General features: G+C 41.3%; 1 protein-coding gene across 4 annotated transcripts in view; it reads right to left on the reverse strand.

The window, feature by feature from the left end:
* SGCG (sarcoglycan gamma) overlaps positions 1-19,485 on the reverse strand; it is a 678,395-nt gene that overhangs the window by 193,670 nt on the left and 465,240 nt on the right. For all 4 annotated transcript variants that reach the window (XM_073613440.1, XM_073613439.1, XM_073613441.1 and 1 more), the window contains exon 3: positions 4,027-4,128. In XM_073613440.1, the coding sequence (XP_073469541.1) occupies positions 4,027-4,128 (102 nt within the window). The remainder of the gene's footprint in view (positions 1-4,026; positions 4,129-19,485) is intronic.

A 19,485-nucleotide genomic window follows, 5' to 3' on the forward strand; every position in this document is an offset into this window, starting at 1 on the left:
TACTGGAACCATGTTCTGTGGTCTGATGGGACCAAGATAAACTTATTTGGTTCAGATGGTATCAAGCGTGTGTGTTGCCAACCAGGTGAGGAGTACAAAGACATGTGTGTTTTGCCTATAGTCAAGCATGGTGGTGAAAGTTTAATGGTCTGGGGCTGCATGAGTGTTGCTGACACTGGGGAGCTACAGTTCATTGAGGGAACCATAAATGCCAACATGTACTGTGACATATTGAAGCAGAACATGATCCCCTCCCTTCAGAGACTGGGCCGCAGGGCAGTATTCCAACATGACAATGACACCAAACACACCTCTAAGATGACCACTGCCTTGCTAAAGAAGCTGAGGGTAAAGGTGATGGACTGGCCAAGCTGTCTCCAGACCTAAAACTTATTGAGCATCTGTGGGGCATTCTCAAACAGACGGTGGAGGAGCGCAAGGTCTCTAACATCCACCAGCTCTGTGATGTCATCATGGAGGAGTGGAATAGGACTCCAGTGGCAACCTGTGAAGCTCTGGTGAACTCCATGCCCAAGGGGGTTAAGGCAGTGTTGGAAAATAATGGTGGCCACACAAAATATTTATACTCTGGGCCCAATTTGGACATTTTCACTTAGAGGTGTACTCACTTTTGTTTCCAGTGGTTTAGACATTAATGGCTGTGTGTTAAGTTATTTCAAAGGGGACAGCAGATTTACACTGTTATACAAGCTGTACACTCACTACTTTACATTGTAGCAAAGTGTAATTTCTTCAGTGTTGTCACATGAAAAGATATAATAACATATTTACAAAAATGTGAGGGGTGTACTCACTTTTGTGAGATGCTGTACTTTAAAGTTTATTTCTTCTTTTGCAGTCAAATTTGAGAAAACTTTGCTATATATTGGTTATGTGTCCACATTCACACAGCTCCTAAAAATACCTAAAGATAATATAATAAGAGATATATGTATTTCTTAACTCTATAGGTATTTGTTTGGAGCAGGCCTCAGGCAGATATCAAACTACTCTGAAACCCAGATTCTAGATTTTTAACTTTTTATTAGAACAGGCAGGGCTCAAAGCCAGTTTAAAACATATAAATAATATAATAAATAATGACATCTGCCAGCACAGTACAGACAAAATTAACCACTTCCCGCCCGGCCTATAGCAGAATGATGGCCGGGCGGAGGTTCAGTTATCCTGACTGGGCGTCATATGACGTCCAGCAGGATAACAGCCACCGCACGCCCGTAGAGGCGCGCATCGTGGAAACACCGCACCACCGATCTCAGTAAAGAGCCTCCAGGGGAAGCTCTTTAACACGTGATCAGCCGTGTCCAATCATGGCTGATCACGATGTAAACAGGAAGAGCCGTTGATCGGCTTTTTCCTCACTCGCGTCTGACAGACGCGAGTAGAGGAGAGCCAATCGGCGGCTCTCCTGACGGGGGAGTCTACGCTGATTGTTTATCAGTGCAGCCCCCCTCAGATGCCCACACTGGACCACCAGGGAAGCCCCCAACATGTGGATGGCCAGGTATGTACCCCATGGCCATCCACATATACAAAAATATGCCAAATATATGCCAATCAGTGCCCACAAATGGGCACTGACTGGCAACATTATGCAGCAGATCAGATAAGTGATGTCCAGCAATGCCACCCATCAGTGTCATCAGTGCCACCCATCAGTGTCCATCAGTGCCACCTCTCAGTGCCCATCCATGCCCATCAGTGCCCACCTATCAGTAACCATTAGTGCCCATCCGTGCCACTCATCAGTGCCACCCATAAGTACCCATAAGTGCTGCCTATGAGTGCCCATCAGTGCCGCCTATGAGTGCCCATCAGTGCTGTATACCAGTGCCACCTATCAGTGCCCATCAGTGCCGCCTATCAGTGCCCATCAGTGCTGCCTATCAGTGCCTATCATCAGTGCCCATCAGTGCTACCTCATCAGTGCCACCTCATTGATGCCACCTTATCGATGCCCATCGGTGCCGCCTTATCAGTGCCCGTCAGTGCAGCCATATCAGTGCCCGTCATTGAAGGAGAAAACTTATTTACAATTTTTTTTAACAGAAACGAAGAAAAACTATTTTTTTCAAAATTTTCAGTCTTTTTTTATTTGTTGCGCAAAAAATAAAAATCGCAGAGGTGATCAAATACCACCAAAAGAAAGCTCTATTTCTGGGAACAAAATGATAAAAAAAGTGTTTGGGTACAGTGTAGCATGACCGCGAAATTGTCATTCAAATTGCAATAGCGCTGAAAGCTAAAAATTGGCTTGGGCAGGAAGGTGTATAAGTACCTGGTATTGAAGTGGTTAGTTATGGAAACCCTGCATAAGGATCCATGCATAGCAGAAGAAAGTATTACCAATAATTCCTGGGCCACCATTTATAGTTAACACTAAACCAATAACTTGTTAGGCTTTTAAAAAGTCACCCATTAAAAATGTTAAGGATAAGTTCACTTTTTGGAATATGTAACATGTATTTAGGGCGAAAAACATGTAACATGTTCCAGCAGCCTTTCCCCCCCTCCCTATGACAGTGAGTGGGGGATCTTCTTCCCACGCCCGCTGTCACTATTTGAAAATAACGTTGCTATGCGGGGCTCCGCCCACCGGGCTACATGATTCATTCACATTTACCTGTGAATGAACAAACTACAACTACCATCAATGATTGCGGCTTATGGCTTGTAGTTCTGAATGGACTGAAAGGTCGCAAATGTGCAGCCTCGTAGTTCATTCACAAGCCCTGCAGCTTGTAAACAGTCAGCCTGTATAGAGGTTTGTCTGCAGGAGTCTGGCATTGTGCAGTACTCCGGATCCACTGATCACGGATGCAATGCTTTCCACTGTAAATATTGTACTTACATAATTAGTCAGGTTAAAAAAAGACACAAGTCTATCTACAACATAGTGGTTAAACCAATAGAAAAAAATAAAAACAAATAGAAAGGCTCCACGTACACAATTCCTATACCCACAGTTGACCCAGTAGAATGCAAAAAACACAACTAAAGCATGGTCAAAATTGCACCATTAGGGAAAAATTCCATCTTGATCCCTCAGGTGGCAATCAGATATTCTCTGGATCAACAATCCCTCATGTAATTACCTATAAATGTTAAAAGAGAAGTATGGGTTTGGGGGTTTTCCCCCATCATACTTACCTAGGTGGATGCAGCATCGGACCGCCGGCGCCTCTAACCCTGAGAACCGAGCGATCGAACATCACCGATGGCTCGGTTCTCACAGCTCCCTGAGCAGGGAGCTGCTGTCAATCAGCATCTCTAACCCTGAGAACCGAGCGATCGAACATCACCGATGGCTCGGTTCTCACAGCTCCCTGAGCAGGGAGCTGCTGTCAATCAGCATCTCTCCGTTCTTCTCCTCCTTGCTCGCTAGATCACTGAGCTGTGGAGGGGCGGGGAGCGGCCATCTCAGGCTCTCAGCGGCTTGCTGAGAGGCTGAGACGAGTGTTAGTCCAGGCATTCCATTGTCGGGATGGCGCGGTGCCTGGACTGATATCCGTGACGTCAGCAGCGAGCGGACTTCAGCCCACTGTCTGCTGAAAACGGGTCACAGGAGTGCAAAACAAATTGCACTCCTGTGACCCTTAGAAGAAGCCCAGCCAAATGAGCTCAGGCTGGACTTCTCCTTTAATATCACTTCATGCTCTGTTACCACTTTGTTTCAGACCACTCCCCATCACTTTAACTGTTTTCATAAACTATATATGTTGGATGATGGTACTTGATGGCATACTATAGTTCTGTTACACGTAGGTTTTATTTAATGGCATTGGGTCTGAAGCATCCTTGTGGTGTAACCATGCACAGCAAAACAAAAAAGTTTGTTCAGCTAATAAATACCTGCAAATAATATTTTCCTGTCGTACGTAGCTCATAACTTTACATTCACCTCCATGTCCTCTTCCACTATTGCTTGACGCTTTCCTCTCTATGGTTTCTATGCTTCATACAAAGCATGTTTTCCGTCAACATTTATGTCTATAAAAGACTTACCGCCCTTGAACGAATTTCTTTGGCATAGAGTGGATAAAGGAACTCTGATTCTCCTTCAAGACGAAGACCTTCACTTGTAACTTTCAAATGCCCCATTCCAGTCTGCAAAGCAAACAGAATAAATCAACCAATCAGTCAATCTTTCTTTAGACAACAGTAATAGCAGTAAAAAAATGTTTGCTCTTTTTTACCTCCTTTTACCACAAGGACAAATTAACCACTTAAGGACAGAGCCTCGTTTTGAGATTTGGGGTTTACAAGTAAAAATCATTTTTTCTTTGCTAGAAAATTACTTAGAACCCCCAAATATTATATATATATATATTTTTTTTCTAACACCCTAGAGAATAAAATGGCTGTCGTTGCAATACTTTCTGTCACACCGTATTTGCGCAGCGGTCTTTTGGAAACAATACACATTTTTTAATTAAAAAATAAGACAACAGTAAAGTTAGCCCAATTTTTTTTTTAATATCATGAAAGATAATGTTACGCCGAGTAAATTGATACCCTTCATGTCACGCTTCAAAATTGTGCCCGCTCGTGGAATGGCGACAAACTTTTACCCTTAAAAATCTCCATAGGCGATGTTTAAAAAATTCTACGTCGCTTCCACCCTGCAATGGTATGGAGCCGAGTATGGGCCATTTTCCCCTCAGTCAGCTCCATACAACAAACCGAAAAGGGTCTGATCGCCTCCGTCGCTACCGACGGCTCTGGTAAGCAGCGGAGGGCACTGGTGCGCGGCAAGAGGAGGGGCCCTCTCCCACCACTGATAAAAGTGATCTTGTGGTGAATCCACCACAGAGACCCCTTTTCTCTGAAAGCTGACCGCCCGCTGAAGAAGAGGATACAGGGGTTATGGCAGCTAGCTGCTACCATAACAACGATGCTCCTCTTCAAACAGCCAACGTATAACAACGGCAGGCGGTTGGCCAGTGGTTAATGACAGCAACAGGTTGAATAAATAAGCCTGGTTTAGAGGTGCATTTACAGTTTATTGTGGTTTAAATGTAGGCAGATATAAAAGACCACTGAATGTGATCATGTATTTAAAGTGGCTGTAACCTCGATTCATGAAATTTGACCTAAGCACATATATCTGTAGTGTTTTCTTATCTCTCTCCAAAGCACTAAGTCTTTACACTGTTGCCGTGTTATCAGCATGATAACTTCTGACAAGTTCTCAGACACACGAGATAAAAGCAGCCTGAAATTTGTGTTGTGGGAGGTTGCTATAAATAGATTAGCGGAGAGCTTGTCTTGTCACAGCACAGCTCCTCACATTCCTTCCTTTCTTTGCCTATGTGGAGTGGGGGTGTGTGCCTTTTCTCCAATCAGCTGTCTTGGCTGTATGCCAAGAATCCACTCCTAATGCTGAACAGGAAGAGAAAATCTCTAACAGGATGTGCACTTTCTGAAGAATATACGAAGCTGAAGACAGCAGATATACATGTAAAACTTATGTAGGGAGATTTTTTTCATCCCTGTGTATCATCTGTGTTGTGGGAGGTTGCTATAAATAGATTAGCTGAGAGCTTGTCTTGTCACAGCACAGCTCCTCACATTCCTTCCTTTCTTTGCCTATGTGGAGTGGGGGTGTGTGCCTTTTCTCCAATCAGCTGTCTTGGCTGTATGCCAAGAATCCACTCCCAATGCTGAACAGGAAGAGAATATCTCTAACAGGATGTGCACTTTCTAAAGAATATATGAAGCTAAAGACAGCAGATGTACATGTAAAACTTATGTAGGGAGATTTTTTTCATCCCTGTTTATTATCTGTGGCTGTTTATTTCACTGGGTATATGTCAGAGTATACATCCACTTTAAAGTAGAACTTTTTTTTTCATTTTGATAGATTAGGGGGGTTTATAACTCCTGTTAGGTTTATTTTTCACATCTTTGTTCCATTGGGGAGATTTACCTTCACTTCCTGTCCCATAGCCAAACAGTAAGTGGGAGAAAATCCCTGCAAAATAGGAGAATCTCTTGGGGACCCCCAGGTCACCGGAACTAATGTCCCCATTGTACCCTCTACTAATTTTCTTGGGACAACCCAAAATGTGGTATTTTCTTTTACTTTCAATTATCATGGTAAACAGGACAAATAGAGGGGGTGAATCTCCCTGATGGGGTAAAGACAGCAATAAAAACTGACAAGTGTTCTAATACGTTGTTCAAATACCCCTCCAAGTTTTGCCTTTAGTTATTCTTTAACATTGGAAATTTGTTAAAGTCATATCAAGCAAACTAGGGACCAAAAAGTAATGTTTAGTAAACCCATGTGGCACGCGCCATACAGTAAACTGGGGTGAGCTGACTTATTTTGTCAAAATTGATTTTGTCTCAAAATTACTGGTTTTGTCAATAAAAACATTTCAAAATTAAAAACGTAATTTTTCTCATTAGGTTGAGCTGAACTCCTCTTTTAAAAAAAATAAATATTTAGAGGGTGTTTTTTTATTCAGGGTTGGAAGTTTATTTAGGGTAGTTTAGTTTAATTGGCGTTCTTTGTATTTGTATTTTGTGTGTATTTGATCATTTTTGTGTGCTGTTTGATTAATGATGAGGCTAATTTGGGGCTGATTTTTGCACAGGAAAAGATTTGGGATAGTTAAACAATTAGCTTTCCTTTCAAGCTCCCAACCTGCTACCCTGTAGGGGAAAAAGGGAGTCAGAGATTAGTGGGGATAGCTGGGAACAAATATTGGCGGCTGGTCCACTGGTGTCGGTATCAGTGGCTCAGAAACTGTCACATTGTTTATCCTCCATCGTGTGTACAGAACTCCTATACAGTTATAAAAGTGGGGTAGGAGGGATTCCCCTCTGTGTCCGAAATGCCAATTGCATCAGGGTACTCTAATTCACATGCTATGGAAATGCCCTAAACTACTACGATAATGGCAGGAAGTGATCAGGGCTATTAACAATATTTATCAATTACAACTACAATTGAACCCAGTCATTTGCCTGCTTGGCGGCTTGGAGGAAGAGCTATATTCCCCTTCTACATACACGGCTCTAATCAGGCTGCTTTATTTAGTTAGGAAAATGATAGCCTGATATTGCCCAAGCCCCCACATCTCATCAGTGGAAACAAGGTAATACCATACTTACCCAAGAAAAACACTCATATCAGCATAGAAATGCGATCAATAAATTTTCCAAAATCTTGCAGGAGTGGCTGGATTCCCTGGAGTAGTCCTACCACAACTGGTTCTTACGAGATTGCTTCAAATGTAAAAGAAATGGCAGCTGGGATGCATGGTATAGATCTTGAGGGCCTAAGTTTAAAGTAGGCTATTGGTGGTAGCTGGATACTGCATTGTGATAGTTAGAGTTAGTTAGATGTTCTTACTGCATCACAGAGATGTTTGTTTGGAGATGTACTGTTGTTTTTTCTTTGTTTGTTTTATTAACATATGTTATGATGTTTTCTTTAGTTAATGTGTAAATTGTATACGTTAACGCAATGTATTTACAATTTTTGAGATGTAAATTTAATACTTATATGTTTTATATATCCAGAGTTTTTTTTTCCTCCGAATGTTTGTACCTTTTAAAACTTTTTGCAATTAAAACTTCTTTCTGATTAACCAGTTAAGGACCAGGTCTTTTTCTAACATTTGGGACAATAGATAGCAGCATTTGTTGTTTACAAGTTTAAATTAGTATAATTTAGAACCCCCAAACATTATATGTATTTTTTTAGCAGAGACCCTAGAGAATAAAATAGCTGTTGTTGCAATATTTTATATCACACTGTATTTGCACAACGGTGTTTCAAATGCAATTTTTTTGGAAGAAAATACACTTTCATGAATTAAAAAAACAAACAAAAACAAAACAGTAAAGTTAGCCCAATTTTTTTGTATAATGTTAAAGATGATGTTACGCTGTGTAAATAGATACCTAACATGTCATGCTTCAAAATTGCGCATGTTCATGGAATGGCGACAAACGACGGTACTTTAAAATCTCCATAGGTGACACAATTTTAAACATTTTTAACGGTTACCTGTTTAGAGTAACAGAGGAGGTCTAGTGCTAGATTTATTGCTCTCACTCTAATGATCATGGCAATACCATGTTGTTTGAACATCGTTTACATATGTGGGCGTGACTTACATATGCGGTCGCTTCTGTGCACGAACTCGGAGGGATGGGGCGCTTTAATTTTTTTTTATTTTAGTTATTATTTTTACACTGTTCCTTTAAAAAAATGTTTTGATCACTTGTATTCCTATTACAAGGAATTGTAATAGAAATAGGCATGACAGGTCCTCTTTATTGCAAAATCTGGGGTTAAAAAGACCTCAGATCTCACATTTACACTTAAAAGCAAAAAAAAAAATTTTACATTTGCTAATAAAAAAATAATTGGCCCTTTAAGGCTGTTAGGTGGAAGTGACATCAGATGTCGCTCCAGTCCTCCAAGGACATAGGGGTTGATTTACTAAAGCTGAAGAGTGCAAAATCTGGTGCAGCTCTGCATAGAAACCAATCGGCTTCCAGGTTTTTTTGGCAAAGCTTAATTGAACGAGCTGAAGTTAGAAGCTGATTGGCTCCCATGCACAGCTGCACCAGATTTTGCACTCTCCTGTTTTAGTAAATCAACCCCATAAAGTCGAGTTGGGGCCATCTTGCCCTCACTCGACTTCCTGCCCATCGCTCCACGGGATTGAATCGTTTCCGTTGCTACTGACGGCTCCGGTAAGCGGGGGAAACGACTGGTAAGCAGCGGGAGGGGGGGGGGCACCAGTTCAAAACGGGTTAACCACTTCAACACAGGGCACTTTCACCCCCTTCCTGCCCAGACCAATTTTCAGCTTTCAGCTTTTCGCACTTTGAATGACGATTGCGCAGTAATGCAACAAAGTACCCAAATTTAATTTTTATAACTTTTTCCCCACAAATAGAGCTTTCTTTTGGTGGTATTTAATCACTACGGGCTTTTTTATTCTTTGCTAAACAAATTAAAAAAGACCGACATTTAAAAAAAAAAAAAAAAGATTTTCTTTGTTTCTGTTATAAATTTTTGTTTTCTCCTTCACTGACGGGCACTGATGAGGAGACACTAATATGCAGCACTGATAGGCGGCACTAATATGCAGCACTGATGGGCAATGATATGCAGTACTGATGGGCACTAATAGGTGGTATGATGGGCAATAATAGGTGACACTGATGGGCACTAATAGGTGCCACTGATGGCACTGATAGGCGGCAATGATTGGCACTGATAGGCAGCACTGATGGGCACTAATAGATGGCACTGATAGGCAGCACTGAGGAAGCACTGGCAGGCATTACTGATGGGCACTGATTGGCATCTGTGATGGGCACTGGCAGGCATTACTGATGGGCACTGATTGGCATCTGTGATGGGCACTGATTGGCATTTTTGATGGGCACTAATTGACATCTGTGATGGGCACCTCTGATCGGGGCTGTGCTGATAATCAATGTGCTGATTATCACCGCAGACCCCCCCTGTCAGGAGAGCCGCCGATCGTCTCTCTTCTGCTCGCGCCTTGTCAGCACGTACTGTGGAAAGCCAATTACCGGCACTTCCTGGTTACCTCTGTGATCAGCTGGGATTGGTCACAGCTGATCAAGTGGTAAAGACCCTATGTCATAGGCTCTTTACCAAGATCAGTGATGCGGTCTGCCAGAGCGACTTTTATGAGATACTGTAAGTAAACAAGTTGTAGTGGTCCTAAAACATCACCAGATGTCAGCATACAATAGAACTGTAGTATACATCACATGTTAGTTCCTGATTTATAATTAAATCAAAGAAAGAATGACCTTCTCTATCTGTGACAATCTTGTTGAGTCAGATTTGTTTCTAAAATATGAAAACAAATAGAACAGATAACCATGAATAAGAACCAAGGGGGACAAACTGGGTTTTAATATAATGTTATGATAGAAACCATGAATCAGACCAAGACAGAAGTACAGTTAAATCACAATTGTTTAATAATAAAAGTAAATAAAACAAACAGTAGTCAAAACATAGCCAAATTTCGGTAACCAGAACGGATAGTCAGACAAGCCAGAAAGTCAGAAAGCCAGGGTTCAGCCAACAGGATCTGGAGCCAGAAGAGATGTCAGCCAAGCAAGTCTTTAACAAGAAAGCAGGAGAGTCTCTGTGATGTTGACCACGGTGAAGGCAGAGATCATCTGGGCTTGACGGTTTAAATAGGCAGGGAATCATCAACAGGTGAGTCACTGTGGAGAGATAGGAGCTGGCAATTAGCCGACAACTGAGCGGCCAGCTCAGAGAAGGAAGGGCTGAGCCCAGCCCTGACATGTTCTACTATTTCCTATGATTAGGAAAAATAACATGGTGAGAGGGGTGAGGGGTTAGGCTCTGAAGAAAGTAGAGTGGGGAAAAAATGATAACAAATAGGGGGCTAGTTAGGAATGAGACTGTAATATTAGGACCTCAAGTTACTTCTCCATGGGTAACAAGCATAATTCTGTACTCAGGAGGCTCTGATTTTTAGAGTGTGCCGTGAATGTAGGGCATACTGTGCCTGCACTAGTGACATCATCGGCTGAAGCCGATGTGAATATCTTACTAAACAGCACGGGTTTAGTAGATATTCACGATAACTACAAAACTTATTATAAGCCTACCTGTCGGCAAAAATTTACTACTGCTTTAAGTACTGTTGCTACAATCATCAAACTATTCCGGTATTTTGTGCACTGTTCAGATGTCTCTTCCCTGCAGAAATATAATTTTGGCATCATTTTCAAGTGTAGGGATGTAACCAGTTAAATTGATGAAGAATACACAATGCATGTCTTCTGGTCTAGGGATCTCATCTCATCTCTGTGATTGCACTTGATAAGTGTAAGAAGATGAATCCCTCAGTCCTTTTTATGCCTGAAATAATGAATTCTCCAGCAGAGTCCATTTTTCCTGTGGATTCTATTGTGCCAGCATATGTGTACCAGGTGTAGGACAGTACATATAACATGTCAAAGAACTCTGAAGTGACAATCGAATGACTACTAAAAACGACATAAATCCTGACAGCTTTCTCTGGTTGTCCCCGGAGAAACACTTTTAACAGACATATTTTAGCACTGATTTTCTCTAAAAGTCCTCTGTGACATTGTTCACTATATTTAGATATTATCATTGGAGGTGATGGCTCTCCCTGCCATAAATGGATACAGGTGTAAGATCTTCCTTGTCAAAATAGTTTTATTGAGTACGGAGATTATGTACAGATAACATTGAATAATAAGATACATTCAGTATAAGGAAGCTCATTTACAATTTAAGAATAGTTAATTCATTAATAATATCGTAAAACAAGACAATATATTCTAACACAAGGCAATATATTTTAAAAGGAAATAAAGAAATAGAGAGAGAAAAAGAACTTTGGAGTCCTTGTCCATTTCAAAAGAATAGAATTAAATGAGTTATGTAAGTTCTGCTACATCGTTTGCCTTGTTTTATTTCTATTTCTAGACAATAATTGAGATTATTATTTAAATATCAATTAGAGCTTCAATATCATAGAATAATATAGTATAAGGAAAAGAAAGGATAGAAAGTATAGTAGGAAGGGGAGAAGAGAAGAAGGTTAAGGGAAAGAATCCGCAAGGTCAGCCCGAAAGTCACCACAACAACTAGGGCTGAAATATAGCCTATGTCTTGTTATCACAACTACCATGGCAGTAGAGCACTATTGTCTAGGGTTGGCATGGAATATGTAATCCAAGGCTGCCATATTACCTCAAATCTGGGGATCGTGTCCAATTCTATAGCTATCATCTTGGCATGAGTCATATAGTAATTCATTTTAGCTTTTGCTTCATTTATATCCAATGTTGGTGATTTCCAAGATTTTGCTAAAGTCTGTTTAGCTGCTGTGAAGAGATATACCAACAATTTGAATTGGGTATGCGTTATGAATTCAGGTTTTAAGTTGAGAAGGGCCATTGCTGGATCGAAAGGGATTGTTTTCCCAATAAGGTTAGTTGCAATGTTAAAAATTGCCCTCCAGAATATTTGAGCTAATGGACATGACCACCAGATATGAAGGTATGTGCCAGGGTCCAAACAACCCCGAAAACATTGTGCCGAATAATTTTGCACATATTTTGCTACTCTAGTAGGTACTAGATACCAGCGTGTTAAAACTTTATAATTAGCCTCAATCGCCAATATATTAGGGGAAGCTGTTTTTGTTGTTGACCATATTTGTTTCCAATCTGAATTATCAAAAGTACGCTCAAGGTCCTCTTCCCATTTCCGGACATAGGATAATTTGTCTTTACTGGAATGAACCAGCAGGTGAGAATATATAGTAGAGATTGTGCCTCTAGCATGCAGATCTTTTTTACAAACTTCTTCAAAACTAGTCGTATGTGTTAATGGGGATGTGGTAGACACTAATGGTGCAAAGAAATTTTTAATTTGGAAGTATCTAAATAATTCCGACTGCGGTAGACCATATCTCTCACAAAGGGTTGAAAAAGGGATGAATGATGACGAATGTACAAATTTATACATACACAGTACGTCTCTAGATACCCATTCTTTAAAGGAATTAGGGAATATCCATGCTAGATAGAAAGCAGGATTTTTATAGAATGACAACATCGGGTTATGAGATGATTGTAAATGGTCAGGTGTAAGATCTTCAATGGATGTAGAGTCTCATTTAAATGGTCCTCAATATAATGCTGATATGTTCCTGTCATTGTTGCATTCTCAGCACTTAATTGTAGCCTTCCAGTCACTGGCAATGTACCCATAACGCCATAGTTCATTAGAAGCACTTCTTGTTTCAAGTGGCTTTTCTTGAATGCATGACACTTTCTGAAAGGATGTGAATTTTCATGAAGGAGACAGCAGGAGTTTGGCTTCCACCTTTGCTGCTGGTAGTGGATGTAACTCCAGTCCTTCCACCAAGGACAACATTCATCATAAAATAAAAAGTATCAGAGATTATGTGACGTATCAGCAGCTTCTCCTTTTAAGGCCATGAATTAATGGGGGGAAGTTCTGTTTCAAATGCCACTTTATGCACTAATATACCTCTTTAGACTTAAAGGGGTTGTAAAGGTAAGTGTTTTTTTTTTTATCTTAATGCATCCTATGCATTAAGGTGAAAAAACACCTGTCAGTGACCAGCCCCCAGCCCCCCCCCCCGTTTTACTTACCTGAACCCTCAAACTTGTCCCACAGGGACAAGCCTTCTCTCTGCTTGGGGGTTCTCGGCTGTTGATTGGATAGATTGATAGCAGCACAGCCATTGGCTCCCGCTGCTGTCAATCACATCCAATGATGCGGCCGCCGGGGGGGTGGGACCGAGTCCTGCATGTCTATGGACGCCGCATGCTGGACTCAGGAGCGTGCCCGCAAGGTAACCCCCCGGGAGAGCTCTTCTCCCAGGGGGTTATCTGATGTGGGGAGTAGCCGAGACAGCCGCCGAGGGACCCCAGAAGACCAGGATTGGAGCCACTGTGTGCAAAATGAGCTGCACAGTGGAGGTAAGTATGACATGTTTGTTATTTAAAAAAAAAAATACCTTTAGTGTCACTTTAATCTGTCCGGACATTGGACATGTGCAGAACTGAAAAATTTGTTTATTTAATTTCGGATAGATTCGTTATGTTACTAATTTTGTTACGTTATGGAATTCGTTTAATTCTTTTGGTTTTGGAATTTGTTTCATTTTGTTTTGTTTTCGTTAAATTTCATTTTGTTTTTGTTAAAATTTGTTTTATTGATTTTCTAATGAATTCCAACTTTTCAGAACGATTAGAATTTCGAATTGGCCCAAAAACAATCAACCGATTTGAATTATGTGTGAAAAAATAACTGGTTGTTAAGCAGTGGGCCAGAAAGCTGGCTGCCTGCACCCTTAACAACCATGAGTCATCATCTGTCAGCATGCTTCCCCACTAACAGATGAATGTAGAGATAAAGAATGCCGGCAATAGAAAAATGTTTTAAAAAATGGCGTAAGGTCCCCCTTGGTTACGTCACCCGGCGGCACTGCCCCTTCTGGCGTCATGTGACACTTGCCCATATAAGAGCTGTCAAAGCTATGAGAGGGCAGTCGGCGGGTAGTCTCTTAGAAGACAGAGCGTTTTTTGCCATTTTTCTATTTTTCAGGTCCAGCGGGCGTCGTGATGAACATCGAGGGACACTATTTTTTCTTTCTTTTTTAATAAAGGATTTGTCAAAAACTGTTTCCTGTGTTTCTTACTTTTTGACACTTTTTTTGGTGAATGGGTACGGGATCTTGGGCCCCCCACCCGTATGTGAATGGGTATCGGGCGCCCGTACCTATTCACCAAAAAAAGTGTTAAAGGGGGTTCCAGATGCCGATAAGCCCCCCTCCTGCAGACCTCGACAACCACAGGCCAGAGATATCGGGAAGAGGCCCTTGTCCCCATCAACATGGGGACAGGGTGCTTTGGGGTGGGAGGGGCAGAGTCCCCCCGCCCCAAAGCACCCACCCCCCCATGTTGAGGGCATGTGGCCTGGTATGGTTCAGGAAGGGGGGCTTGCCCCCCCTTTCGTGACCTGCCAGGCTGCATGCTCGGATAAGGGTCTGGTAAAGATTTTGGGGAGGACCACACGCAGTTAAAAAAAATGATGGTTTTTTTAAACATCTTTCTATTGCCGGGCAATCACCGGCATTCTTTATTGGCAAAAAAGATTGGAAGTTCCCCATGGGGTTTTTTAGCAGCAATTATAAATCAAATATAAATTAAAAAAATAGTTTTGTCTAAAAAATAGGTTTTATTAACAGAATACACTGGACATAAATTAAACAGTATAAAGATTTAAAACATGAGCTCCTGTTAACATGATACAAGACACGATGGATTGGATGACAAATCAGACAATTGGTGATATATGAAAACAACTATTGTAGGGGGTATGCATCCAACGATGCTACCTGCAATATTGAACATGGTTATACTATCCGATGTTGGAAAAAACCCCAATGCATTTCAACCTTATTGGGTCACGGTCTTCCTCAGGGGGTCCTTAAATTTCCTATATATCATGTGGACTTGTTTATCCGGAGACTTCATTAAAAGAGCATAAAAGAGAACCGAAGATGCCCCCACTTACAATGCTGGATTACCTTACCCACAGCTTCTTTAGCAAGACAGTGGCCATCTTGGAGTCATTATCCTGTTGGAATACTGCCCTGCGGCCCAGTCTCCGAAGGGAGGGGATCATGCTCTGCTTCAGTATGTCACAGTACATATTGGCATTCATGGTTCCCTCTATGAACTGTAGATTCCCAGTGCTGGCAGCACTCATGCAGCCCCAGACCATGACACTCCCACCAACATGCTTGACTGTAGGCAAGACACGCCTGTCTTTGTACTCCTCAACCTGTTGCTGCCACACTTGCTTGACACCATCTAAACCAAATAAGTTTATCTTGGTCTCATCAGACCACAGGACATGGTTCCAGTAATCCATGTCTTTAGTCTGCTTGTCTTCAGCAAACTGTTTGCAGGCTTTCTTGTGCATCATCTTTAGAAGAGGCTTCCTTCTGGGTTGACAGCCATGCAGACCAGTTTGATGAAGTGTGCGGCATATAGTGTGAGCACTGACAGGCTGACCCCCCACCCCTTCAACCTCTGCAGCAATGCTGGCAGCACTCATACACTCGTCTGTTTTCCAAAGACAACCTCTGGATATGACGCTGAGCACATGCACTCAACTCCTTTGGTTGACCATGGCGACGCCTGTTCTGTGTGGAAACTGTCCTGTTAAACCGCTATATGGCCTTGGCCACCGTGCTGCAGCTCAGTTTCAGGGTCTTGGCAATCCTCTTATAGCCTAGGCCATCTTTATGTAGAGCAACAATTCTTTTTTTCATATCCTCCAGTTCTTTACCATGAGGTGCCATGTTGAACTTCCAGTGACCAGTATGAGAGAGTGAGAGAGATAACACCAAATTTAACACACCTGCTCCCCATTCACACCTGAGACCTTGTAACACTAACAAGTCACATGACAGCGGGGAGGGAAAATGGCTATTTGTTATTTTGAGCGGACAGCAAATTTACACTGTTATACAAGCTGTACACTCACTACTTTACATCGTAGCAAAGTGTCATTTCTTCAGTGTTGTCACATGAAAAGATGTAATATAATATTTTCAAAAATGTGAGGGGTGTACTCAATTTTGTGAGATACTGTATATAAAATTGACTGTATACAAACCCATTCATTGTGTTATGCTTCTAGTACGATCATCATTCCTTTTTCCCAACTACACCTCACATGTGTTCCTTTTCCCTACAGTGGTTTACATGTGACGGAGTCACTTTTTCATTTTTTTTGTCACTCGGTCCTACTATCTGGCGACCCTGTACCCACACCTTATTATAGCAGAGTTTATGTAAGTATACTAGAGGCTATGTTAGCCCATGTACTGGACAAAATTTAAGTCCAAGTATACAATATTTACTATCTTGTCCTTTTTTATGTATTTTTTTTGTAGCCTGGCCCCTGTATGCCCTCTGTGGTCACACAGAACCTCCTCCACTGCAATACTGAGCTAGCTTGTTGTGCACCCCTGTGGGGGTCCTTATGGTAAGTGTGTTGGGGATTGCATGATGAGGGGAGCCCTGAGCCATGATGATGTATGACCTTTTGTTATTTATTATGTTTGTTTCCTTTTTTATAATTAATAATTTTTCTATGTATCTATTATTATCAGAGGTGCCTTGAACACTGGTGATTTATATAACCTCTGAGGAATCCATTGATGGTGAAACATGTAGGTATGTAATACTCATCAGTAGCAATTCTGTGTATACAGATACTTTGGCCAGTATAATTAATCTATACAATTACTCTGCTTTTTTTAGAAATTGTATGTGTATCTTTTCTATGTAATAAAATAGTTATTTTAATTAGCTTCCTATACTGTTTTTATTGGCGCTGTTATAATCCCATTAACCCCTTTGCTACCATTTCCACTATCTGTTAAAATTTGCAAAAACTATGCTTTCCCTTTCCCATGGGGCAGCCGAGGTAGAATGTGTGTTCTCAATTGTAAAGTTAAAGCGAAAAATTCACCCAAAAAGGGGAAGTTTTGCTTGTTTACATCCTCCCCCTCCACTGCCACATTTAGCACTTTTTTTGGGGGGGGGGCGGGCTTGGGAGGTAGGGGTGCGCCACGGTGATCTGAGACAGAAGTTTGGCCCCCTCCTTAACCTCCAGAGTCTTCTGGAACACAACACAGGTCCCAGAAGACTACGGGAATGCTCAGTGCCAAGGCCCGGCCACCGAGAGGCTGCATATTTGTGTGCACTAAGTGCCAAGAGGTTAAATACTGAAATTTGCACTGAAAACTGTAATTTTCTAACTTCTTGAAACATCAGCAAAAACGTGGCTGTGTCCATAAATTTTTGGTGTTGTGTCAGTAAATTTCACTTTAATAGGTTGGCAACCTTGGCTGCGGGGTATTGAGGGCTCAGGGTGGGAGGGAGCCTGTACTGGGGGTTATTAGTTTCAGAGGGTAGATCTGTACTGGGAGGAGGGGGTAATATTTGGTTGTATTCTGTGTAGTGGCTTGTGTGTTATGCACTCCTGAATCCTTCAATCTGTGCATTACGCAGTTCTGAAAGTGTAAGTATGGTGCCATATGTGTGCTGTGTATACAGTTAGTAGGCTCAAGTTTTATTTAACCATGATCATTTAAACTGCTCCCACTATTAGCATAATTCAACTGCACCCGCAATATGATGCCACGCACTGCTTTATTCCTTAGGTGGGGGAGGTGGACGGGGGGGTTGAAAAATGATTACTTCCGAATGCCAGTAATGCCACTCGGAAAACTGCTCACAGCCTGAATGTAATGGGTGTACAGATTTTTTTTTGATACCTGTTTTTTTATTGAAAATATTTTTGAACTGCAATAAAAGGAGAAAATACACAGTAAAACCAGGAATAAGAAGCAATGATCATACAAAACATCATTTCAAGCATACAATATAGATTCCATAAGGAAATTGAGGGACAGGAACTGTAAATTGTAGTAGATTTTGCACGTACGTGAAATTGTGAAACACATCCTATAAAGGCCAAGGCCTAAGAATGAGCAAATTGTCTAAGTAAACCAGTTAACAAATACCAATCAATTGACTTAAGAGTGGAGCCTAAGAAGTCACTGGAATAGGTACGATTAAGTGCAAAAACTAGTCAGATGAGGAAAAAATGTAAAAATAAATGTAAAATAAAAAACAACAAAAAAACAGATAAAACAACAGAGGTCTAGATAAAGAAAGAATAGTAGAAGGGGAGAATAGGGGGATAAAGGACCAGTATCCTCGATCACCAACCAGGGCCCAAGCTACTACCGTATGCTGTGTTACAGTAGATTAAGGAGGGCCCTCCAAGACATGCCACAGTTTCCACACCTCATTGTATTTATCAACGAGTCATTAACTGCTTCATGACCACCCTATAGCAGATTTACTGCTACAGGGTGGCCACGCTGTGCAGAATCACGTGTGTATATATATATATATATATATATATATATATATATATATATATATATATACGTTGGTCTGCACTTTTGGGTTTGAGGCGCGAGTGCATGCCACCCGCGGCTTGCTTCTGCTGTGATTTTACACAGCGGGACCCGTGGACCCTATGTCCGCCGGGACCCACCAATCATTTGGTACACTGACAGAATGCCAATCTGCCTATGTAAACAAGGCAGATTGTCATTCTGTCAGTACAGAAGACATGGACCCTGTGTTTTTGTAAAGCAGGAACACAGATCCAGGTCTTTCACTAGTAAAAACACCTCACCCACAGTAGTAAAGCACTGGTCAGGCACACAGGTAACTCTTTGATTGCCCCTGATATTAACCCCTTTCCTGCCAGTGTCATTAGTATAGCGAGAGTGCATATTTTTTTAGCATTGATCACTGTAATTATGTCACTGGTACCCAAAAAAGTGTCAAAAGTGTCAGTTGGGCGTCTGATTTGCCCGCCGCAATATTGCAGTCACGCTATAATTTGCTGATCTATGCCATTACTAGTAAAGAAAATTTAAAGAATTAAAAAAATGATCCCATAGTTTGTAGATGATATAACTTTTGCTGAAGACAAAACGGGGTTGACAGTGCTCAGGAACTTAGATGGAATTGATCGTTATTGGCTGCAATGAACCACATGTATACTCAAACTATACCTTTGCCATTAGACAGCAGAACGGTTCAGCTGAACATATATTGCAGTATGTGGTTTTTCCTGTGATTAGCGCCTGGGACTCAACCCTTCGATATAACTTTTGCGCAAACCAATCTATATACGCTTATTGGGATTTTTGTTACCAAAAATATGTAGCAGAATACATATTGGCCTAAATCGATGAAGAAATTTTATTTTTTAAAATTTTTTTTATTGGATGTGTTTTAGAACAG

The sequence above is a fragment of the Aquarana catesbeiana genome, linkage group LG02 (assembly GCF_042186555.1).
Source record: "Aquarana catesbeiana isolate 2022-GZ linkage group LG02, ASM4218655v1, whole genome shotgun sequence".
NCBI classification, from domain to species: domain Eukaryota; kingdom Metazoa; phylum Chordata; class Amphibia; order Anura; family Ranidae; genus Aquarana; species Aquarana catesbeiana.